Below are 27,191 nucleotides of genomic sequence, written 5' to 3' on the forward strand. Positions count from 1 at the left end.
TGTGGGATTTGGTTCTATTCAGGCACTATTGCAGACAAAGGACAGGGGGGTGGAAAACTCCTCCCACACTTCCTGCCCAGACACCCTGGAGCCTAGGCGGGGCCACCCAAGGGTTCCCGCCAAAGCCAAAACATACACACTGTCCTCCCCTTCCCAGGATGGCAGAAGCAGGGCTAACAAAGAACCACCACACTAGTAATGGCGAAAAAAGAGAGGCGGCCCCAAATTGGTACATGAGTGCGCCTATTGTGCACTACTAGGGCTACGGACGCAGCCTTCAGTACAAAGACTACACCATAGTTGGTTGAACATGTCCACTGCCACCAGCCATGACTAGGAGGTTGTCTATGTGACTAAAAAGTCACAGGAGCAGATAGAAGGGGGATTCTAGGTATCCCTTTGGCACACCACTGAAGGTGGTGTGTGCCAATCTCTCAGACTATAGAGTGTTTGGGAGAGATACTAAGTATCTCTCTATCCTTAAGATCTGTAGTTACATGAGAATGTAGAAAAGAATAGGTAGATTACAAAGAATAGATTTCCAAAAGACAGAGCCCACAAGAATGAATGAGTGGAAAAAGGCTCCAATCATTGAGGAGTGTAAGAAAAAGTCCAGAAGTCTAGCAAAAGTGCTGGGGTTCTCACTAGGAGAGGGGATGAAGCATAAACATGATAAATCTCCCTAACACTTGCAAAGTCCACAACATGCTTTCTACACCATGGGTTTGAAGGCATTGCGACACTAGGCATACAACTTGAGCTTTATGAGGCCAAGGGCTCTAATGCGGGGCTCTAATAGGACCACATTTTCTATTTTTCCAGTCGATAATTCAATTTATTGGGGGTCTAAAGTAGAGTACATGTATGTGTGAATATACTGTATGGGGTAAAGGTCCGGTATTCATTCCATGCAATATTTTCTATATACCCCTTGCTGTAAATATACCACATGATTCCAAACTGTCAATAGGTCGTATTTTAAAAATAGTGGGCATTAAAAATACATGTCCTTTTTACCATTACCACCAAGTCTGTAATGAAGCCTAAAATACTATGAAGTGCCCATGCACTAGATAATTTATTATATTTGAGTAAGCAACCCCTAAACCTCCCCCACCGTTGTATGTAACAAGTTACGGAGGGCTTTCTGTATAAGGTCAGGGAACTCTGAGGTGACTTTCTGTATATTTCCGCTTCACTGAATACTTTATTTCTACAACAATATGCTGAGCAGTCTCCAATTACTTCAACCCTCCCTTAATACTTGACGCCATTTGACCCTCAGTGGCGATAGACGTCCTGTAGCAATTATATATATAGAAATATGTGAACCCGTACGTCAGAACTGTATCAACAAATATGCAACCCGTAATAAATGTGTTTCATCGCAAGCTGACCACCTATTTTAAAAAGTAGACCTATATGCAGGTGCTTATTTGTGTAAAACTGCAGCAGCAAACTAAATACACAATGTGGGATATATGTGTTTTCTTATTGGTTAATGACTGTGAACTTTAATTCACTATTAAGTGTCAGTTGCTGCTCATTGGGGCAAATAGAAATGTGATGTCAGAACTCCTCTGCTAGCAGGTGCCTTTACCTTGTACTAGGAGAACTGCAACCTCATAACTAGAGTTGCAACATTCATCGTGTTGCTGAGAAAATCACTTTTATTGCCGAATTCCATAAAAAACAAGCTTTGGCAAAGCCAAATGTTTGAGGTTTGAGTAGGCATGGGATAGGCATTTGCCAGGCACTGCCATACTGGTATTACATAGCCAGAAGGAGGTACGATCTGTAAAAGTATTTGAGTACCTTGGCATATGATAGCAGTGCCTGGTAGGTGTCTACCCAATACCTAAACATAAGTCAAAAATAATGTTTTTTCCAATACTTGTTTTTAACAGGACTTCGGTGCAAGGAACAGATGCAAGGATGTTATAAATAAAGTGTCTGAAGACGCTCCTGTTTAAGACGTTTATTACAGAAGTAGTATATGTACATCTCCAATTAAGCCAGTTGTTTTAAGAAGACTGCTTTGTAATAGGACTGTAATAGGACTGTCAGGCTATTAACTGCACACAGCTGAATGTTACTGCGTGATATAGCTAGCTCAAAGATTCGTTTTTGGTAGGGAACAGCAGGTTGGGGGTGGGAATGGCGATAGGAATTAGCATGGCCTTGGCTAATCAATGGGTGAGTAAATAAACAAACAACATCCATAAGCGGTGTGTCCCGCCTCACATCCCATCTCGCTCCACTCCTATTTCAATGCCATAATTTTGGCTCATAGGTTGTGCGTGAGCACCATCTAATAGCCAAAGCATATAAGTGGGGTGACAAATTAACATAAGGACTGTACAATACCTCCAGAAGTGAAATGGGAGGACACAAATACACAGCAACATAATACCAGTCTCGTTTAGGACAAAGGTATGTACTCAGCCGAAGAGATTAATTCACTTGATTGGCAATAGAACATGTTTCTATTTTGCTATAAAGTAATACTCTACTTGAAGTGTTAGTTTCATTTCAAAAGAGTATAAGTACAAGAATGCAAAGCGTTGTAAATGTAATAAAAAAAGCTAGCTGAACACCTTACGCCTGAAAAAGTGCAACGTCAGTTGTCTGCAAACTGGCTACTAACTTAAAAGATTTAAAGACACTCCAAAGAAGCCTGCAAAGTATCCCCTGTTTTAATAATTCTTAATCCTGAGGATGCACCTTACTGTTATTCCTGATGATATTAAACAGTTCACTTATTTGATTTAGTTTTTGTTTTCTTGAATTCAGGTAAATATTGAGAAGCACGTTGTGGGCAGTGTGGGGTTTGCCTTTATTATGCATATGTGCAGCTGACAAATACAGTGCAAAACAAACAAGAACCGGATAATAACAAGCAAGTGCAACCCAGGACAAGCCTACTTAAGGGTACTCAGCTCCACAGGCTCTCACTCCAGTCTTTGGTCTTAAGGAGTCTTGTCTCCTCTTTAAAATAAAAAAGCGTTCCCAGAATTTTCCACCAAGGATGTCATGTAAATGTCAAACACTGAGCTATAGCTAGCACCAGTAACATAATATAACATAACACCCCACTGTTTGAAATAACAGTTTAACATTAACCTATATGATATGATATGATATGGTATGATATGATATGGTATTTATAATGTGTCTATACACAAGTGCTGCAGAGCACCCAAAGCTATTAGTACAAGCCCCATAAATTACATAAACACCATCTATTGTCTCCTCAAGATGCTAGTGCCAAGTAGCAGATCTGCAAGGTACGTTACATAGCTTTACTTAAACATAAACTGTTATGACTTATTATATGAAATGTATGACATGCTTCCAGTTTCCCGCATAGTATGGAGCAGTGCCTGGCAAAAGCGTAAAGCATATGCACAAGCCAAAGACTTTGGCTTCGCCTACAGTTGTTTTAAAGAGGACTTCACTGGCTTTGCCAATGCTTGTTTTTAACAGGATTTCCGCCAAAGATACTCAGAGTGCCTATAAATAGAGTGGCTGAAGGCAGTCCTGCTAAGTGTGTTTACTATTCCAATTAAGTCATTGGCCCTCATTATAACCCCGGTGTTAACCAATGGCGCTATTAGCGCCATGGTTAACGCCGGTAACTTACTGATTCCGCCATGGTGAAATGGGGAATTACCACCCCTTCCAAGGTTGGCATGGCGGTAATTCCCCATTTACCATTGGCCCTTCCCCATTCCCATTTTTGCCCCATAGGGCTCAATGGGAAAGGGAAAGGCGGTAATTACAGTACCGCAAATTGCGGTACCGTAATTACCTTCAAGGTCCCTTTGTGGGTCCCTACCTTAACGGCTGGTCCAGACCAGCCGTTAAGGTCGGGAGCCGCAAAGGGACCTCATAGTAAGGCGTTAAGGGGTTAACTGCGCTGCAACCTTTTTCGGCGCCATTAACCCCTTAACGCCTGGGTCGTAATGACCCCCATTAACTCTCAAAAGACTGCTTTGTACAAACACTGGCTGGCACTTTGAATGTAAAGTCTGATGGAAGGGCTTCATTAAAGTCAGGTCAAACAGTTCCGATGAGGAGATGCTTTGGGCAGGCAGAGGCAGGAATGTGTGGGAATGTCCATAGGGATTATCATGGCCATGATCAGACAATGGGTGGACACATAACCAAGCAACACCTACAGACAATGTGTCCCTCCTCATATGTCATTCCAGGCATGGCCTATTTTGGTTCCCAATCCACCCCTGTGTCTCCCTTTCTGTACTACAATGCAATAGTTTCGGCATATTGGTTATTAGCCCAAACTAAAAAGTGTGGGGAATTTCCGTCTGGTGAGGGTGCAAAGCGCGGGCTTTTTTAATTTTTAGTACAAATAGAAAGATTAGGGTAATTTAATCTGCAGAAGGGTTAATCTGAAAACATGTTCCCCCTTTTCATTGACTCCATGCCAAAAGCCTGATCCGTAGCACCTGCTCTACTCATGGCAGATAGCAGGTTCACAGGTCACGGGATGCCCACTTAACAGCCGCAGAGACAGCCAAGTCCTTTCAGCAAAGAGGCTGCATTTAAGTTACTCAAAACTATGATGATCATAAGCAACCCGTGCTGGTGGCAGGGTAAACTCTAAATAAAAGCTAGAAGGAGGCTTAAACCTTGATTCTTACTGCCCCCCTCTCTCTCCACCTCCTATAGCCCATGAATTCAGAAACAACCCAAATAGAAATCAATCTCCTGAGAGGTACCAGAATAGGCCCAAACAGGGTGAATTTCCCCAATATCGGCCTAGGCACCAAAGAGAGGAATCCAGGGACATGGACCGATTTCAATGCCTAGAGGCACAAGTTAAAATGTTGTCTGAGCAAATAGGAAAACTCTGTGTAGTCCAAAAACAGCAGCCAAGTGAAGGTGCAGAATGTCATAGGAGTGATCTTGTGCGTTCTGACAACAAGTGACTATCTAATGGCCCATACACTGATAAAAATACAGAAGCCCATGAACCAGTTTTTGTAACGGTCCTGAATTGTTTGCTGATCCAAACATTAAAATACCAACAAATGAAAGTGGGACAAGGGATATACACACACACACAAAAAGGAGGTGTGGTTCAATTTAGAGTTAAACCAGACTATCGAAGTGTGTGTAGATGAAGAACAAAAAGAGGAAAATGCACAAGACAAACCTAACAAATAGAGAGAGACAGATTTAAAAAGAACATTTTATGTGAAGATAAAACATCTAATGAAGAGGTAGGAAAAGTTGTTAAAATATTCTCCCTTGAGAGTCAGAATACTGGTGAAATCCAGACAAGAAAAATGGTAGCTCAAAAGGAGGGTGCAGGCCAGTCACCTGAGGAGTATTTTGAGCCACACATATTCCAAGAGACCAAAAAGACAGCCACCATGGAAAATGCAAATATTTGTTCTGAGCCAGGAAATGACAGGCTACCACATGACCCGTGTGAAAGTGTTCAGTCATAAATCTGCAGTCTAAACACTGATAGTCCCAGGTCAGGGGGGCGGACAGTGTCTACACTCCAAATGAGTCCTGAGCCCATACAAATAGGCCAGGGAATCCAAAATGAAGAAGACAAAAAGGAGGGGAAAATATGATTTCACCTGCCCATGTGTTTAGCGAGAAGTAAAAAGGGGCTAAGAAAGGTGAGTCCTGAATTCAGCAAAAATTTGCGCTTTTTGTGTGTGCTAGAGGAAGTTCAAGACAGGTATTATGCTGCTATCACTGTGGAAGAAAAATGCAATGCATTTGCAATGATTGAAACAGGTGCACAGGCTACGATCATGTCCAAAGAGTTGGTAAAAAGTATCAATGAAGGGAGATCCCCACAAAATCATATAAAATTGAGAAAAAATGAAGGCCCTGTGCAAAATTTCAATGGTGAGGAAATACCTATCGAAGGTGTCGCTGAGGTTGACATAAAGATAGGGAAACACCGGATGAGACAGGAACTATTAATTACACCCCTCAGTGAAATGCAGCTTATGATGGGGCACATTGTCTGAAAAGGTTGTCACCCCTCATTAATGGGATAAATGAGGTCTTATGGTCCTTGGCCAAAAAAACATTGAGGCCTAAGAAGGTGATGTCACAAAATAACAGTGTAAAAGAATGCCATGCTGTGGCACAGTCAGATGATGCAGTGGAAGTGTATCTTCAGAATGGCAAACAGAAATAGATGCAAAACACATTACGCTTTTATTTAAATAAAGAGAAATGCAAGCCAAATTTTACTCCAGAGGTAAACACAGAAAAACACATTTCAACCCTTTCTGAAATATGCATGGAAGATGGACAGCCATGGATCTCTATCCAGGTGAATGGGCATTCTGAAGTGATAGAAGCCACCTTAATGTTTGAGCAGGAAAGAAGTTTCATTAATGAGAAAATAATTCAGCAAATAACTGACAGGGAGGACATTCAAAAATTCAGAATAAAGAACCAGCACATTTTATTATTGGATAATCCGGAGTCAGGAAATAGGGTCATAGGAAAATGCATGCTAAAGATCACAATTGGTCCTTAGACTATTCATCACAATGTGTGGCTAGTGATTGGGATGCAAAATAAATGTTATCTGGGAAATTACATCATGTACAGAATGTATATGGTATTAGACTTCCTTAATCACAAATTGTGGTCCAGATTGGGGGGACCTGCACCTGAATTTGAAGACAAGAGACAAGCTTATCATTGCACAGAGATGGTACCATATGCGATTGAATTACAGGTGAGAAGGTGTATTACTATCCCTGCATTCACCAGACAAGTCACAATAGTGCTAAAGCACAGAAAGGGACAACAGATGAACGATTCTGATGCATTTGTGTGCCTAAATTAATCCATGAGGCAGCAGGGGCTGGAATGTGAATATACACCACTGGTAGAGATTGTGGGTGGACCCATTAAAGTCCCGGTGGATAATAAAGGATGACAGGATATTAATTTAGAGGAGAATTCTACGTTAGGAATGACAATACAAAAATCTCACTACACTGCAGATTTCAGTAATGCATTGATTCAGAATATCCCTGAAATATATATGAATACACAGGGTGAGTTGCCAGAGTCTTTGGATTCTCAACCTAAAGGGATATTTAAAATTCAGTCTGTGTATCTTTATGAATCAAGTGAAACGGTGTGCTGTCATCAAAATAATTGCATCCTATTTGATGTAAAGGAAAATAAAACAGAAAATCAGCATATTGAAATCGAGGTCAATATTCCAAGAATACAGACGTTCCTCTGTTAGAGGATTTACCAGAATTTTTTTGGTAGAAGAGCAGGTTCAGGCTGCAGATGCATGCACAAATGACAAAGAAAAGGATAAGTTGAGAAAAATATTCATGGAATTCAAAGAGGTTTTTGCAAAAGACCCGTATGATTGTGGCCTAACCGATCTGCATGTTGCCACATTACCAGAGGGACATGGTAGGGAACCAGTATTTGTGCAACAATATCGGTTGCCCCTGGCGTGTTTGGAATCATTCGCTGAGATAAATAAGAATCTAGAATCCAGAGGAATCATTAGGCCCATTCATAGCACATCAAACACTCTGATATTGGGTATGTTAAAACCTAATGGCCAATGGCGTTTGTGTGCAGATCTATGAGAGTTAAACAAAAAAGTTCCTGTTTCCAGGTGGCCACTCCCATTTATTGATCAGAGTCTCGTACAGGTCCACGGGTCAAAGGTATTTCCCACATTATATCTTACAGCTGGATACTGGTGTGTACGACTGGCGGAAGATATCCAAAATGTGTTCACATTTTGTTTTGCCAAGTCCCAATATGCATGGTCCCGGACGCCTTTTCATTACGTCAATAGTGGGAGTGAGTTTTCATTACATCAATAGTGGGAGTGAGTGGGAGAATATTTTTGAGGAAGGCGCTCCCAGATGCAGTAAAAAGGGGCACAATAGTTCATGTAGATGATGTGGTAATTAAAAATGAGAACCTTAAAAGTAATTTCAATGAGATTAGACATGTGCTTGCTCAGTTACAAAAGGCGGGGGCCAATGTATCTTTACAGAAAGCACAATGGTGTAAAGTGAACTTCTTAGATAATGAGGTGACTGAGAATGGGTTAAATCCACAAAATAAAAAGGTAGAGGCATACAGAAATTGAAAGATCCTACTGATTTGAAGGGGTTGAAGAGTTTACTAGGGATGACAGAGTATAACAGGAAATTTATTGAAAATGATGCAGAAATGACACAACCTTTAACCAGATTATTAAAGCAGGGTGTACCCTGGAAGTGGGAAAAAGAGCAGTGTGAAACAGTGACCAGGCCACTTCTGGCGTATCCCATAAAGAACCAGGATTTGTTTGTTTGTTTGCTTGCTTGTTTGTTTATTCATTTATATAGTGCTCAGAACCCTGAAGTATCTGGGCACATTACAGGTTAAAAAGGTTACAGGCATTTTACACAAATCAGAATTTAGTACATCCCAGCCAAGTATTTGCACCATAGGTAACAGTTACATCATAGGTCATACATCGTCAGCAGGAGTTAACATCAAGTGGTAAGTATAACATTGCAGGCTATTTACAAGTAATCTATATATACATAGCAGTGGTAGCAGATACGCCGGTATTACAGACTTACAGACTTTATCTTGCTGGGAAAGACTTTTGGGAGCTATTCCAGCTAAAAATCTTTGTAGAGATAGGATTCACTGACCATTGTATGTCAGCAGTGTTATCTCAAAGACATGAAGTGAATAACAAAACTATTGCATATGCTAGCAATGCATTATCTCAGGTTGAAATTAAGTTCAGTGAATGTGAAAAAGCACTCCTAACCACTGTTTGGGCATTGCAACACTTTCGTCCCATCATTCAAGGGGAAAAGAGTAATTGCTGAAACAAATCACCAACCCCTACAGTTTCTGCAAAGCAAGAGAATTAGGTCAGGGAATTTGGCATAGTCCAGAATTACTTTCTGGACATTAGCACTTCAGGGGTTCCCTCTGGAAGTAAAATGTGGACAAAATAAAAAGAGGCCAGTTGAAAACAAACTCAAAGAGATAGTTCTAGTGACTGATTCTGATTATCCACAAAATAGTTTTGTAGAACATTTACCTGACTGGAAGGTAAAAGGTTTGCTCGCGTATAACAAACAACCTTTCAATCATGGCAAGATGATTCAAGATATAGACAAACTTGTGTCAGAAAATTATTTAATAATACATTGGAGAAGAATCTGAGGCCATTTAAGGATGCCAGGTGAGGACAAAGAGCGGAATGACAAGGCAGATCAGTTAGCCAAAATTGGAGCTGTGATGGGAGAATTGGTTCCCATTGAACACCTACTTGGTGAAATACGGGTAGATTCGATCACACACTCAAAATCTCCAAAAGTAGTTGAGCAGCCTGTTGTGCAATGGAGTTTGGATAACCTAGATCAGGACCTGATCAAAGCACAAAAAGAAGACCCAATTTTAGGCATATGTTATGGTCTCTTGGTAGATGCAGAACAAAATCTTCTGACTGAAAAAGATTGTAAAGGGAAATAGGAGTTGAGGGAACTATTAAAGACCAAAAAGAGAATTGGTTTACAAGATGGATTGATCATTAGGGAATCTGTGGCAGGTCAAATCCAATGGGGGTGCCCTTATCATTTCGGGGACTGATGTTACATCAGGCACATAATGCAATAACTGCAGGACACAGAGGTTCCCAGAAAACTTTGGAAATCTTAAAAGATTATGCTTATTGGCCACCCTTTCATGAACAGTAAGTTAATTTGCTACAATAAAATACATTACAAAAATCACTACGTGCTCTGATACATTTTTATGGCATTTGGGTTATGTCATTTAATCTGTTATGGGCTCTGTAGCTATACAGTGTGTATGAGTGTGTGGTATGTTGGCTGTGCATGTTTACAGCTGAACAGATCTGCCAAAGGCAGTAGCCCAGTCTCAAAGTGTAATATGTCTGGTTCCTTTTCTTTAGAGTTGACCCGGGATGAAATACAGGTTTTAGAGTATTCTGCAGGGAGTTTTGTCACTCCATATAGGGCATTACCATAATAACGCAATACCACTTTACCACCATAAGAGAATACCACGAGATTAGGTATAGCCCTCTGACAAAATCTCTAATACCCACTTTACCCAAAACTATGATGATCATATGTAACCCGTGCTGGTGGCAGGGTAAACTCTAAATAAAAGCTAGAAGGAGGCTTACACCTTGATTCTCACTGTCCCCCTCTCTTTGCTGTCCCCTCAATTTTCTCTGGAGCCTAGCACTTTGGGTGTTACATCAGAAGGGGAAAGTCCACTATGGTCAAGATCAGGGATTGGACCACTAAAACAGGCTAGCTTTAGTCCAATCACCTGATGACTAGTACTTTTTAAAGAAAGGTTATTCCATACTTTTGTCAGATTTACTCAAATCCTCCCAGATCCTTTAAGACTGCAGATCTCACTGGACTTCCTTTGGGAGAGCTGCACTTTCCAAAGTCCTCAGCCTAAGGTGAAGAAGGAATCATCCAAGACAGAAGTAAGATCTGTCCCCATCCACTCCCAGGGCACATCAGGAGTAACCTCTGCTGTGTGTCAGGACGTACCACACTCCACCAGAATCTCCTGAGCTGGGACAGCAGATACTTAAAGGATCCATCCTATTCTCAAGTCCCTCTCAGAGGGCCTCACAGCAACCGGAGGACCAGAACATCCTAAACTCCCTCTTTAACCACACTGATCAGGTCGATCCATGTTCACCACACCTGGAACAAGAGGGAAGTTGCTGCGCCTCACCAGCACATTCCACATTGCTTGCACCTTTGACCAGCTCGACACTGTATCGTGTTCTGGTTAAACTCGTCAACTGCTCTAGGCCTGAAATGATTGCTCAACTCCAGGATCTGATCTGAATCATCGGAGAGTCACACGTCAACTCTAACAAGGGGTTAAAACCATGGCTTGGCCCAGCTTGCATTTGAACTGCCACCTCATTGATCGCACATCGGCACACCTAACATCACCACTTCCATGTCCACTGCCCACCTACTCGAGCTGCTGGAGCGTCACTCATCACCCCCTTCCGGGGGCTAAAACCTGCCTCAACCTGGTCAATGGTGAAGCATTCCTGTGACTGCCCAACCTACATCTTTGAGAGCCGCCCTTCTACTGCACAGAGTACTCAATGCTGCTGGGGCATCCACGATCCTACGTGCCTGAACTGAACCTTATCAGTTTGCATCCCTGTTCGAAACCGGGTACGACGGCGTCAGCCACCCAACAACTGAATCCAGGTACTGTTGACTCTGAACTGCGACCTCAGTCCACTTGGACCCTAGAGACAGAGTAGGTCACAATCGCTCCTGTTTCCACCAAGATATCCAAGTTGTGTTTAGTACTTTACCTACCACCCCTGGAATTGCACTCAGAGTGCTACATTATCCAGTCCATTGCATCTTCTCTATTCTTCCTCTGGGAAAGATTTTTGTACAGTGTTTTGATTCGTTCTGCATGCAGAAACTGTGTTTGATTAATGTATATATATATATATAATTATAGAACCTTGATTGGACATTCCCTTCATTTTGGACTGTTATACTGTGTTTTGAGGGTCAGTACTGGTTCACCTTCAGACCCCTCTTGAGAGCACAGCCTTCCCTCATCCCACGTTGCCACGAAAGTCAAAGGAGATATATCTCCTAACAGTCCCTTGGTTTACCTTTATGGTTGCGTTGTGTTGTGGTTTGTAGTAACTTGAGGGCTTATTAGGCCATTTTACCCCCACTCATCCTTTTCCTCCTGTGGAGCAGAATCCAATTCGACACAAAAAGCATTTAAACAGCATCCAAAGAATATAGGATTCAGTTGTAACAGGACTGAGAACAGAGCAAGTTCTGATGCCAGATGGCAGCGAGCGATGTAAAGAGGGTGAATGGGTGTCCTCGTGAGGCATCTGAGTAAAACGTATCCTAAGGATATGACCAGCAACACCTGCAGCTCGGCGACAATATATATTAGGGCCTCCTCCGGTCGTAATCATTTACCCAAGGTAACTCACTATATAAAGTGATTGGCATACATCAGGAAAGGTAAGGTGATCGATGAAGAAACATGTCTGGAATAGCACCATAGCTATCATATACATGACTGAGCGGAATGTGGGTGTATATTCCTAGTCCCAGGTGCAAGAAGGAAGGTAGTAGATCTACAACTAATGATGAGAACAGAAAGGGTGCTAGCCAATCTGGGGGTGGGCGTTAAACATTTGAATGTTGTGGCCGGGATGATCAGTGCTTGAAGGATTGAGAGAATTGGAAAAAGAAGGAAGGGGCTTCCCAGGTACCTATGCATATAGTATTGCAACATTCTCATTAGCACGTTTACACATGGGATAAACTGCTGACTGGAGACATTTTCAGAGTGCTAATAAAGAATATGAATATGAGATTTACTTTGTAAATAGAAACAATGAATATTATAGAGATATACACACCTGTGTTACTGTTTATGCTATGCATATGAGGTAAAGTTATAGGGCCTAATTCACGAAGCGTTTTATAATGTCAAAACCCCATTGGAAAACGCTCTGTGAATCAATGTTTACGCTCTTAAGGATTGGATCCACCATGCAGCATAACATGCATTTGAACTTGAATTTCGCAGGACTGCCGACTAGAGTCAAGCACAAGTTCTGCGAACGGTGACCACACTCTAAGCTTTACAGTGTACCTATGTACCTCCCATCAATCAGGAAAATGCACCCCCATCTCTTAGTAAGTAATGCGCCAGGTGAATACCTTGGAAGTTAAACACTTGCGTCTCGTCTGGGGCCAGTCCGCACTTCTCCAAATACAATGCACAACAAGGCCGACTGAGTCCTCCAGCCTTCTGAGGTCTATAATCTGAGTGACATTTGTTCTCCGGTTTCTGCCTCTTCTTCACGTGCGCTCTGAGGCCTATGGGCATGTGCCGCGTAATGAATATTAAAATAAATAAATACAAAAATGAATATGGATAATAACACCAGCTGCTTTATAGCACTTAAAAGTAGGAGGAATTCAGCATACAACACGATATGAGCTAAAGCACACAAGTGATATGAGATCAAACACAAAGGTTGTTGGCTACATGCATGTGTAACTTTTGGGAATAACAGTATTCCTGCTTTAAGCTATTCCAGATACCGGAAGTTTGCACTATGATTACAAGGATATATGCATTCTCTGCTATCAGCTTAATAACGTCGATTCCATTGTCAAATGTCATGTGTGAATTGTACCTGCACGTTGGCACGTGTTTAATTCTCCTGCCTGGCTGTTGGCGCTTCTGATGCAGGCCTCATTTGTTATCAAGTGAAGAGAGAGGGTTACATTTTACTGAACCAGTCATAGATGAGATCAAAGTGGGGATAATGAAATGGATGAACCCACAGCCATCTATCCCATCGCCCCGCAGCCTCAGCAGCCTTGGGTCCACTGGCATGCCCTAGTTTCATACACATTTAGCGGTAGTCATTTCTCTACCCACATCTATCCCCTGGGCTTATGAATGTTCCATTGGACGTTTGCTACAGAAATGAATTCAGGAGAAAGGACTGATGTTTTGATCATGGACAGCAATGTCTGCATGCCTTTGCTTCTAAACATTTACCTCTAGTGTTCACAGTGAAATAGACTGTCTTTGCGTTAAATGTCCCTCTAAAAGGGAAAAAAAGACAGCAGGAACTATGTGAAACTTTTCAAAGGATCTTAAACTTTTTAAAGTGCCATAACTTCGCTTAGGTAGGTCAGAGCGAAGGAATGCTTTGCTAGTATCTCAAAATGGATGGAACATTCTTTTAAAATGTGTTTGTCTTAAATGTGTATTTACTTGTATGTTACTGGATTGAGGCTCCCTATTATTTTGCATTTATTGTGTCTGTATGTGTGCTCGCGGGTTTACCACCCAGTGTGATCAGACCCGCTGCCCTGAGACATTTGCTCTGGCGACAGAACCTTGTGCTTGGTTTTCCAGGCACCGTGGCCATAGATTTGCAGGACACCGGGTGCAGTTCCTCCAGGGCCCCCACCTTGGCTCCACCCGCGAAGGGGAGCAAAGAAGGCCGAAGACCAAGCATCGCCCCTGTCTTGGAGCTGGCAGATACTTCATCCATTCCGACCTGTGAGCTGCTGAGCGACCATTCAGAAGATGAGGCAAATCCTTCAGATGACGAATGCTTTTCAAGTGAAGAGTAAGTACAACTCTCGCCATACTCATTATTCACTTTGTTCATACTCATCACCCAGTGTATTCATACTCATCAGCCACTGAATTCATACTCATCATCCACTGTATCCATACTCATCATCCATCATCCACTGTATCCAAACTCATCATCCACTGTGTTCATACTCATCATCCACTGTGTTCATGCTCATCATCCACTGTGTTCATACTCATCACCCAGTGTATTCATACTCATCAGCCACTGAATTCATACTCATCATCCACTGTATCCATACTCATCATCCATCAATCCATACTCATCATCCATCATCCACTGTATCCAAACTCATCATCCACTGTGTTCATACTCATCATCCACTGTGTTCATGCTCATCATCCACTGTGTTCATGCTCATCAGCCACTGTATTCATGCTCATCATCCACTGTATTCATACTCATCACCCAGTGTATTCATACTCATCAGCCACTGAATTCATACTCATCATACACTGTATCCATACTCATCATCCATCAATCCATACTCATCATCCATCATCCATTGTATCCAAACTCATCATCCACTGTGTTCATACTCATCATCCACTGTATCCATACTCATCATCCATCAATCCATACTCATCATCCATCATCCACTGTATCCAAACTCATCATCCACTGTGTTCATACTCATCATCCACTGTGTTCATGCTCATCATCCACTGTGTTCATGCTCATCAGCCACTGTATTCATGCTCATCATCCACTGTATTCATACTCATCACCCAGTGTATTCATACTCATCAGCCACTGAATTCATACTCATCATACACTGTATCCATACTCATCATCCATCAATCCATACTCATCATCCATTGTATCCAAACTCATCATCCACTGTGTTCATGATCATCATCCACTGTGTTCATACTCATCATCCACTGTATCCATACTCATCATCCATCAATCCATACTCATCATCCATCATCCACTGTATCCAAACTCATCATCCACTGTATGCATACTCATCATCCACTGTGTTCATACTCATCATCCACTGTGTTCATGCTCATCATCCACTGTGTTCATACTCATCATCCACTGTATTCATACTCATCCACTGTATTCATACTCATAATCCAGTGTATTCATACTCATCAGCCACTGTATGCATACTCATCATCCACTGTGTTCATACTCATCATCCACTGTGTTCATGCTTATCATCCACTGTATTCATACTCATCATCCATCATCCACTTTATTCACACTCATCATCCACTGTATTCATACACATCATCCATCATCCACTTTATTCACACTCATCATCCACTGTGTTCATACTCATCATCCACGGTATTCATACTCATCCACTGTATTCATACTCATAATCCAGTGTATTCATACTCATCAGCCACTGTATGCATACTCATCATCCACTGTGTTCATGCTCATCATCCACTGTATTCATACTCATCATCCATCACCCACTTTATTCACACTCATCATCCACTGTGTTCATACTCATCATCCACTGTATTCATACTCATCCACTGTATTCATACTCATAATCCAGTGTATTCATACTCATCAGCCACTGTATGCATACTCATCATCCACTGTGTTCATGCTCATCATCCACTGTATTCATACTCATCATCCATCATCCACTTTATTCACACTCATCATCCACTGTGTTCATACTCATCATCCACTGTATTCATACTCATCCACTGTATTCATACTCATAATCCAGTGTATTCATACTCATCAGCCACTGTATGCATACTCATCATCCACTGTATTCATACTCATCATCCATCATCCACTGTATTCACACTCATCATCCACTGTGTCATACGCATCATCCACTGTGTTCATGTATTAATTGTTGTTTGTACTTGCACCGTGTGCGTGGTTGTAAGATTTAGGGTTTTTATGTAAGGAATATGCAAACATCAACATGCCGGCACGACAACAATGTAAAAACTCTTACATTACTATACTTAGGTAGAACTAATACAAAACAATGCAGAGAAAAAGCAGCACACTATAGGAGGCCATTTTAAATTGGTGGTAGTCTGTTAGACCTCGCTCATTTTATTGTGTACTCATTCTTGAGAGGTTCTCTCATTATGGATCATTTGAATGACCTATGGTTTTATTCCAGCCTTAACTCCGGAGAGAAGCGTGCTTCATAATACAGGCTCCTGGCTCAGTAGTGATCTACCGTTAAGCCTTTCCTTTTCCCACTTGGATGTTGCACGTTTCGGTGCAGTGAAGGGTCTCCAGGCACTGGCTGGGAGGCGCTCTAGAGGTATTGAGGGCTGATTTTCCAGCAGCTCTTGTGGGTCTGGGATATAGATTTGAGGCTAATGCTATGCTCTGTTGGGAGACGCCTCATCGGCTTTAAGGCTGCTGAAATCTGGCCACTTAGCAATCTAGCAGTTCTGCCCTGCACTTAGTGCATTTATTCTGGTAGTTGTTTGGGGAAAATCGAATGCACAATGCTACAGTAACCTCATTTATTTGTGGCTAGTGATTGATCTAATAGTCCACTTTAAGGCTTCCAGAAGATTGTCTTTGCTGTGTGGACCTGGAGGTTGTATCTTCCTGTTAATACATGTATTTGCTATATGAAGCACAGGGCAGACGGATAGAATTCTCACTTTTTTCCATTTCCCATGGGGTCTGAGCTGGACTGGGTATATCCGGCAAGTTGAAGGGATTTTACAGGCGGGGATTGATCCGTATGTTTAGGATAGTAGTTTTTCCTACAATAAAGTCAAGTGTATTTGGTGGTGGCATCCACTGCTGGATAGCTACAAGGGAGTGAACCATTTGTGATTATTATATGTGTGCCTCGGTTCTGTTTCAAACGGTAGTGGAATGTTATCAGGATGGATGTGCAAAGAGTCTGTACAGTCACTACTATCCATCACTAGGCGCATGTACGAGTGGAACAGCAAAGTCTAAATTATGGATTCTCGCGGTACCCCACTCTCCAGCCCCACTGAGTTTGTAGAGTAGTCGCCTGACTGTACCTGTGTGTACCTGTTCATGAGGAAGGGCTGGGCAGCACAAATGGTATTACACCTTAAGGCTTGCTCCTTCTGTATTCTCTGCTATGGAATGTCATGTTCGATCATGCTGTGTGCGGCAGATGCGTCTAGGAGGATTTGTGGTAGGGATTTCTTAATAATAATGGTATATTCTCCTTATTGTCCTGAGTTTTTAGGATAGATTGGGATGTCTGTCATGGAAGAGTTTCAGTCTTTCACTACAGTCTTAAAGTAGTTGTGCCATCAGCAGTCTTGATAATGGGGGCTTGAAATTAGCCAAAACATCTGGACCATCGGTACTCTTTTTTAGAATACGGTGGCTTCTCTAAAGGCATTGGGCGCTAGCCCAGACACGAGAAAGTATTATAAAGCTATCCCCACCCAGGAGGATCGCTTGGGGGCATTCTGCTCATCTTGAAAACAAGACTACCCTGAGCAGCAAGGGTTCCATACCCAGTCCCGTTCCTCAGCTGAGAGGCTGAGTGTGGCATGAAGCGGGACATAAGAAAACAATTGTTTTAAATAGTATTTATTAAGCTAGCCTAAACAGGGTGCTAAGGCCGAGTTCTGAGGCAAGGCACACGTTGCAGAGTGGTGCTGTTGCCTTCATTTTGATATCAGCCTTAAGTATGTCTGTTATAATATGATTTAAATCAGTTAGTGACATTGGGGTTGCTCTTAAATTGGTTTAGGAAGGGGTATAACCATTCTTCTTACATTGATGAATTTCAATGAGTTCTGTAATTTTATACTTTTTCAGAGATAGAATTTGCTAAATTATTTACATATTTGTGTAGAGACCCTGCGATTGTTTACTTGGACTGGGTTAGAGAGCTCTTTATTTATCACAAAGAGTTCTCTTCGTGTGCTTTGTGAATCTAGTATGTTTTAAACATAACTTTCAATGCTGGTTCTTTTAATCTTTTAATCACTAGCATATACCCTTTGGCATGACTAGGGCATGCAGTCCTGCCACCTGGCCCTAATTTATAATGTGAAGTGTGGATGCTTGCTGCTGCCAACATCAATAGAAGCTGATATGGAATTTTTCTTAGTAAAAGTAGTAATCAATGCTTCATGGGTTTGTCATCTACTTCTGGTGTACCCGCCCATCATTTAATTTAGCTAGCTTCCTTGAAGATCTTTTGAATGATGCCTCTGATCTAGCGCTGCACAATAAGAATTTAATTATTTTAGGAGATTATAATCTATGGGCTGAGGTTGGTTCAGCCCAAGCCAATACCGCCTTTCTGAATGCTATGAAACAGTTGCAACTAGTGCAACAAGTTGCGGACCCTCCCCATGTTAAAGGTCACCCTTTGGACCTCATATTTGCTTCCCCCTCATTCGGGAGAGTTTTTTCCAGCCATCCTTTAACCTGGTCTGACTATTGGGTTGTTCACTTTACGATTCAGGCTGCAGGGAGACCTATGCAAGCCTCAGATCACAAAGAAACAATACTAGGAAAATACTAGGCAAGTGTGGACCCTGTTTTTTTTATTTTCGGAACCGCATGCCATTACTTTTCATCACCTCCTGAACCAAGTTCAGCATCCTTGGCCATATCCAGATTAGCCGTTGGCATTGAATCAGTGGTAAATGAATTAGCCCCTCTTCAGATGTCGTTCAAACCCCCACCCCCACTCTGCCCCTTGTTTTACATCACAACTCTCCTTGCTTCGATTGGAGACCTGCCAAGCATAACGCAAATGGAGAAAGTATTACGATGCCATACTCTGTGAAGTTAAAAAGCAACCTATAGCCTATCATAAGGTCCTGAAAGCAGACACATTGGTTTACTTTACCAAGTCCATCCAACTGGCTGTGAACGCCCCAAAAAATCTTTTTGAAGTAGTAAAGAACTTAACAAAGACTAATGTGAATCCTGGGACACTCAACTCGCAGTCACTCTGCAATGATCTCTCTGTTTTTTTCATTGACAAAATCAGGGGGATTAGGAAAGACATTACGGACAAAGGAATAACTGAACCTAATACTGCTGCATCCTGCAAAATCGACGGTCCTATATAATCAACTGTAAAGTAGGCTGTTGCCCCTTTTACTGCTTTTACACCCACCAATGGGGCTGAGATGTGCAGGACAGTTGCCAGCCTGAAGTCGGCCTCCTCTTAGATGATATCCCCTTTCACCTGTTAAAACAAGCTCCAGAGAGTTTCTTTGAAATTCTAGCAAAAGCCGTGAATTCTTCTCTGGCGTTCGGTCAAATTCCCCCTAAGTGAAAAGAAGCATTGGTGATCCCTTTGCTGAAAAATCCATCTCTGGTTGCCTCCATCTTATCTAACTATCATCTCATCTCGCTGCTGCCTTTCATCATGAAAGTGTTGGAAACAGTGCTCATCCCACAGTTTAGGTTGTTTCTGGAGAGACAAAAAGTCCTGGACTGCTGCCAAATGGGTTTCCGCACCTTGATGGGGACTGAATCCATTTTGGTGGCAATGCTTGATGATGTCACTATGATTAGAGACGAAGACGGCACGGCAGGCCTCATTTTATTGGACCTGTCAACCGCTCTCGACACCATTGATCATGAGATTATATTATCTAGACTAAAAGAGGCAGGGTTTGCCGGACCAGTCATGGACTGGTTTTGTGTTTTCCTGACCGCCCTCTTTGAAATGGTTTCTCTTCCCCCCCCTAGTGGCCCTCCCAAGACACAGTAACCTGTGGAGTCCCTCAGGGGTCGGCTTTGTCTACGCTACTGTTCAACCTATACATCCAGCCCTTAATGACACTTACTGAGTCCTTTGGGTTTAGAGTTTTCTCCTACGCATATGATAGTCAAATTCTGTTTAGGTTAGACCCGGATCAGGTTGTTGTGGGAGCAGGACTTAAAACTTGTCTTCCGGTGCTGGATGGAAGCCAACTGGATTAAGTTAAATGGTGGGATGAATGAGGTCTTGATCGCTTTCCCCACAGAGGCCATGATGAGCTGGACCAATGAATTCTGGTCGCTTTCACTTGGACCTCTGCCAGAATCCACCAAAGTGGTCCAGATCCTGGGCATCAAAATACCCACTTTGTTGACCATGGAGACCCAGATAAACTCAGTATGTGTGCTAGGCTTTCTTTAACTTAAGCAGATAAAGAAAGGTCGCCCTTTTATTCCTGAGGAATTCCATGCCCAGGTAGTTGCAGCCTGCCTTAATAGGAGCATCGACTATTGTAACGCCATTTATCTGGCACAGCCATCATTTCTTATGCAACGTCTTCAAGTGCTGCAAAATGATGCAGTTCGAATAGTGAAGCAGATTCCCTTTGGCCAGCACGTCTCTAAGGCGCTTTGATCTCTGCACTGGCTGCCAGTTGCAGCCCGAGTCAAATTTAAAGCCTCCTGCATGATCCACCGAGCTCTGAGTGGGAAAGGTTGTCTGGCTTTTCAGGAGACGTTACTGAGCTATACACCGTGTCGCCCCTTAGATCCACTGATATAGCACTCCTGTGTTCCTAAATACCAAAAGAAGCGAATCAGCGGCAGGGCCTTCTCTGTCATAGGGACTAGGCCCTGGAATTCACTACCAATCCAGCTGCGGCTCACCCCAGATTTCGCACTTTTCAAGGACAGAATGACACACACGATTCCTATGAGGTAGTTCTAAATAGGTTAAACTAGTTTTAATTAGATTATTTTACACTAAGAGATTGGTTTTTGCACAGTGCTAGCTGGGTACTCACACTAGATTTTGGACAGGAATGGGCCTCATCACGGATCTGGTCAACAGGTTGAACGGGACTTCTGGCGGTTCTGCTCACAGCGTCTGGTCTCTGGTTCTCTCTGGTTCCGGATACAGCACTGCTTTCTGGATACTGCTACAGGTTCTTGCAAAAGTTCTTGGGAAAGAATTCAAACAGCTCGCCCGGCTGTTGAATAGTTTGGTTGGTTTTGAGGCCTGCTGAAGAGGATTCAGCTTGTGGATTCAGGCCTCTCTGCTACAAATTCCGGAGTTAATTTCTGGTCTCTGGAGATTGATGGATTTGAAGTCTGGATCTCTGGATGTGAAGTCTGAAGTCTCCCGGCAAAGCGTCCTGCAAGAAAGTGGAAAGTGAATGTCTCTACATGGGTTTCAATGTTACTTTTATGTGTTTTGAAAATGGGTGTGTGCCTGGGCCTAGCTAAGCCTGCCCCTCTCACTTATCATTGGCCCAGTTATCCCCTCTCTGTTGATTGGGGAGCTGGGTTGTGTGTCATCTTTATGGTTTACAGAAAGACACTCCCCTTGTCAATGTGCACACAAATCTATTTCTGATCCAAATACATATTTCCTAGATACACAATTTGTTGAAATTACATGTACATATTACAGATTCCTTATGGTCCATGCTTGTCCGACTCTGATTTTCCTGGGGGCTTGCATTTAAAAATGACAAATAATTTCGTTTTTAATGGGTTTACCAATGTTAAATCTGTATAAAAAATTACACCAATGTACACCCTCCTTCTACACACATTCCAGCTTTTTACTAGGTTTCTAGCATAAACCCGGTGTCTGTAATATCAATAAATAGTGGGGCTTTGCCCATGAACACCGTAGAAATTGGAGTTTGGACTCAAATCGTGAGGGCATTTTTCATACTAAGAATCTCAGTTGTACATTCCTGTCATTTGGTTACAATAAGTTATCAATGTTTCTATAAAATATATATTTGCTGCAATAGGAATCCACACTCAAGTCTGGCCCGCCCCTTGAAGCTGGGTGGGTCAGGGATCACATGTCTCTGCTTACAGGCAGCTCTCTGTTTACAGTCAACATTCAAAATTAACATACCCCATTCAACTGAAAGGGGCTATTGTCTCTCTCCTCCAGGCTGAAGGGGAAACCCCCTCCCTCTCACTCAGAAGGGCCATGTGATATCCTGCCTCCTGTTGTGAGTCTCTGGGGTGTTAAGGTTTCCCAGCCTCTTGGCCTCTGGGAACAGCAGGTGGCTAAGATTTTTAATTAACCAACAGGCTTTGAAGTCCCTGTCCCTCTTGCAACTCCTGAATACAGTTCCCTGTCAAAGTTTAGACCGCTAGCGCCGGTTAGTGGACAAAGCTGGTACTGCACCCATTTTTGGGATCTGTCTTGAATTACTGTATTTCAATAGAGTGGTCTTTTGCTTGATAGTATAGGACCCTTGCTTAACATTGTTTTGATGGCATCCTTACAGTAGAGTGGTGATGTGGAACCCCCCACAAGAAGGTTGCATCTTTAGAGTGGTCTTGTGCCCATGATTTTAGCAACTTTTTGACATAAAAAAATGGATTTTGAACAGAACCACATTTATTTGCACTGGTGGGTGGCAGATTAGGTGACCATTTTGGTGTGCGCAAACTGCGCAGTTCTCCTGGATTCTGGCGTGAATGTGGGCGGCGACAGCTCATCCCCACATCCACCCAGTCTATTGATTTAGTTTGTTCTGGGATAGAGTAATGGGCGGCGCAAAGCTCATCCCCACATCTACCCAGTCTATTGATTCAACATGGGTCAAAACCCTTGACACTGTAGCAGGGAATTCAGTGGAGATCAGCTCTTGTTGCCTCATTAAGAGCGAGGCGGCCTCTTGGTCATCGAATGAGTGCCATTGTTTATCTAGTATAATACACCAGATGGCCAGAACTTCAGATAATATCTTTGATCTGTGCCTTTCAGAGTGTCAAATATGGGGTTAAAGCCTTTCCTGCTACTAGAGAACTTTATGTAAAAGTCATTAAAAATACAGACATCACCTCCTACTACGCGCACCATGCCACCAGATCACTAGGCCTTCAGTATGGTCAGCTTGTGTTGAAAATGTAATAGGCACATGGTAATGACATGTGGGAGCTCACCAGAAGCGGGCTTCGGGACAGGGGCCCTGTGAACCCGCTCTATGATAAGGTTTCTCAGATTCTGGATCTGCAGTTTTTCCTGCAGAAAGCCATTGATGTAGGCCTCTAGATTTGGCACCTTGCTGTGTTCAGGGAGACCCACCAGGCGGAGGTTCTTCTGGCAGGACCTGTTTTCCTGGTCCTTTATTTTTGCACCCAAGCGTTGTACCTCCTTAATTAGACCACCAATATCAGTGGCGGCCATGTCGATATTGTCCTTTAGCAAGCTGATACGCTGTTCATTATCTGTTCTCCGGTCTGCCTGTGCGCTGAGACGAGTATGGACATCTTGCAGGTCACATTTAATGTCCTGGATGGTATTGTTTGTTTCATGGGTTCTCTGTCCAATAGTCTTCATCTCTAAGAGAATTACCTGCACCTGGTTCTGAAAAGGCATCTCCATTGTTGGCTGTCTCCGGGTAGAGCGGTGCAGCAGTGTGCCGCCAGTTGTGCCAGTATCTGTGACATTGTCGGAGATGGGGCCAGGAGCCGACGGTAGCATGCAAGGTGAGTGTAGATTCAAGTTGGTCTTGGCTTCTTCAGCTTTGCCATTCATTTTGATCAGGGGACTGGCCTCAAGGTATGCATGCGGCTTTAGAGTACTGGTGGCATCTGTCGTGTCAGCACAGGTGACTATTCCATTGGGGCAGCCTGGCAGAATCAAGAATCTACTATTGGGCTGCTGGGGCCACTCTTTCAGTCATAGTCATCGTCCTGCTTGCCGAATCCAGGTATCCATGTATATACCCCTCTGCTGGTTTTCAAATTCAGGGGAATCAGGTGCGCCTCTGTGGTGTCTCCCCCTGCCAGCACCCATGTCTGCACCGCTTCAACTGGCACGCCTAGTTAAGGCCACAGCATCCGCCAGCCGTGGGTCATCAAGTCCTTGGCAGGGAGTTATTGCCTCAAACATGGTGTGATTATGTGACAGCCTGGGGCCTATTCTGCAAAAGTTGCTGGGGCCCAGAGTCGCACGGGTCACTCCCCCTCCACACCAACCCGGTGTGTGGTATTAGGTCCCCTGCAGGCAGCCACGTTACAGCTCTTGTAGATGCATGGCACCCCTCAGTGGCTCACCTGCGAGCTGGGTCTGCGGCGGGCAGTCAGTGCTGCATTTCAACGTCATTGCGGGTCAGGGTAGGGGAGGTGTCCGCATCAGCGCTACAGCGTGGCAGATCGAGTCAATGTAGTCCCCTGACCCCGACCACTCCCACGGTCCACCACAGGTACCTCAGCAGGCAGGCTGGGGCATAATGGCCATTGCGTCACAGATCCGGTCTGTATGGAGAGCAGTAATGTGACCAGTCACCCTGCACCTGCATTCAGAGCCCCAGGCACCTCACTGGATGGGTGGGCCGCATCATGTCTGGCCGTTGCACTCCTCCAAGCCTCCACTTCCTGCTGACACCGAAATCTGACACGGGTCAGTGCCTCGAGGCCAAGAACCAGGCACAGTCTGTCATTGCAGGAAGCTGCGGCGGTACAGCGGGGCCAGACACTGCATCCACAGGCCCCCAGGATCTACACCACCAACAACTCAACGATGAGGTCAGCTAACAAGCCGTCTTGCAGGTATTCATCTCCCCACTGCTTCTGCTGCAGGATTCTAGCATTATATTGTGTCTGTGCAGGGGTTAAGTGGGATATATTGCGGTGTACTGCTTGTCTGCATCGGAGCTTTGTCACACTGCCTCGGGCTCTTGCAAATGTCATTAAAAAATGATCATATTAAAGGACGAAGGAGTTGAAATTTACATATGAAGTATGACTGGCTATTTAAAAAATTAGACTAATTCCAGCATTTGTGTTGCAATCAATTAAATACACTTTTAAAATACTCTTACCGTTAAAAAGTATTTAGTAATGTCTTATATTAAAGTTTGTCTTGTGAAACTTTCATTTAAAAAAACGTATTTTAATATAGAGTTCTACCTACTTTAGCCATTGGGTTCTTGTGTGGGAAATCTTTTAAAATGTGTTATGGACATTTAATGTATTTGTTAATGCTTCTAGGTACTCCAAAGGCTATCCCCCAAACTCGCCATACATCGGAAGTTCCCCTACATTTTGCCATCTACTTCAAGAAAAGGTGCCATTTTGTTGCCTGAGGCTTGACAAGGTAAGCTATAATGTATAATTCTAATGATTCAATAGGCTTAAATATACCAGTGAAGGATTATTAATAAAAACACAGCTCACATTTTAGTATACTTGGTCGTGTCCCACTATCCTGTTGAATGGTTTAAGCAACAAGTATAAATAATATTTAGATATTGGTGTGAAACTATAGTCTTAGCGTTTGCAAGGGCATTGAATAAAAGCATATAACACACAGTTAATTTTTATACAAGATGTAATATGACTCGCAGATCAATTATGAAAACGCATTAAGAATGGGTCCAAAGGCTATTTCAATGTTTGCAGTTTCAAATAGATCCCTATATTGGCTCATTGTATTGAACTGCAAGATTGCATTGCATCTTCTAAATATAATATTTGTAGTGGGATAGGGGAAGCAGTAGCACTTCCTTTAATGATTATGGGCAATTGTAGCATAGTAAAGTTAAAGTATGATACATTTGGATGAAGAAAGGTACCTGGGCACCACTGACAAATTGGTGAATCAATGGAATATGGGATTTAATGTGGGTAACCTAAGCTGATAGACTCTGATGCCTAAATACAGTGGCCTCAAACAAATAAAATGGTGGGATACTTAACAATGCATGGCAAGAAATCGATATTGGAGGAATGTTGTTTAAGTCAGAATACCCATTTATGTGTTTGGGTGAAGGTATGTTGTAATTATGGATTATTAGTACCCGGCGAGGGCCAATCATGTCTCATGCAGCGACATGATTGGCCCTCACCAGGTCATTAACTGCAAGTGAAATGCATTTGTACTTCGGTGCTTCTGTTATGGATTTGCACGCAGCACAAAAATTCTTTCCGACACGCAAGGTTCTTTATTCACGTTCGCCATCTTCCATTTTAGATACACAGCATACCCAAAATAATAGTTTCCTGCGTACAGCGTAACTAACAAGCCGTTGTAATTTCGTGATGCCTGCTCCCCATTTCTATCCATTTCAATCCTTTCCTGATGGTGGACTTCGCACCGCTTCCTGACAGCTTGAATGCACGCCTCTGTCGCACATAAACTTATGTTTCCTGATTACGAGCATCACGCCATCTAGTGATCCAATCAATAATGGAGGCGTCGTCTAGTTATCCAATCAATAATGGAGGCGGTGTCTGCACCAAATGACAGGTCCTTAAACCAATTAAACGAAAATGCTGACAGACCTTGTCCATCTACAGTTCCAGCTTTTAATGACCTGTGTTCCATGCTTAAAGTCCACAGACATGTTAATGTTAATGCATGTGATTTGGATGAAATAGAAATTAATAAAGCTGAAATTAAAACACATTATCCCATTAAATGGGCTACTTTTAAAAGTTGGCTAATTCAGAAAGGTTACTCTCGAGTTTTTCAAAAGTAATCTCTTACAACACTAGCAACTTATTTGCGTCATTTCTATGTGGAAGTTCGTTCTGTATCTGGTGCAGAATTTCAACCTCAAACCCTAATCTCTCTGCACTCTGGAATGAATCGCCATTTGAATAATCCTCCACTCATACATAAAATTAACATTATGTGCAATGAACACTTTATCAGCGCAAATAAAGTGTTTATCAGTGTCATCAAACGGCTCTGCCGTGAAGGTAACGACTTATCTGTTCACAAAGCACATATTTCCACCAATGATATGCACCACCTTAACATTTCTGGTGTTTTCAATATAAATGACCCCATCACTTTGCAGCTAAAATTCTGGTTCAATATTCAGCTTCGCTTTGCCCGACGTGGAAGAGAGGTCAAAGTCTGTTACCTGCTAATGCCTTTCAGATTTTAACTGACAAAAATGGAACGCAATATGCCACAATGTCCTTTAGCAAAGTCTCAAAAAACCATCACCCTTTGTTTGAACGAAACTGAAGAGACTTGCAAGGGCAATTGTACAAAGCACGCAATGATCCTGACTGTCCTGTCAAATCTCTTCTCTATTATATG

General features: G+C 42.7%; 1 protein-coding gene across 1 annotated transcript in view; it reads left to right on the forward strand.

Moving 5' to 3' along the window:
- KCNT2 (potassium sodium-activated channel subfamily T member 2) overlaps positions 1-27,191 on the forward strand; it is a 2,640,974-nt gene that overhangs the window by 2,432,848 nt on the left and 180,935 nt on the right. The window contains exons 18-19 of the mRNA XM_069641505.1: positions 13,999-14,215; positions 25,130-25,235. Of these exons, the coding sequence (XP_069497606.1) occupies positions 13,999-14,215; positions 25,130-25,235 (323 nt within the window). The remainder of the gene's footprint in view (positions 1-13,998; positions 14,216-25,129; positions 25,236-27,191) is intronic.

The sequence above is a fragment of the Ambystoma mexicanum genome, chromosome 1q, assembly GCF_040938575.1.
Source record: "Ambystoma mexicanum isolate Mex_15411 chromosome 1q, UKY_AmexF1_1, whole genome shotgun sequence".
Taxonomy (NCBI): domain Eukaryota; kingdom Metazoa; phylum Chordata; class Amphibia; order Caudata; family Ambystomatidae; genus Ambystoma; species Ambystoma mexicanum.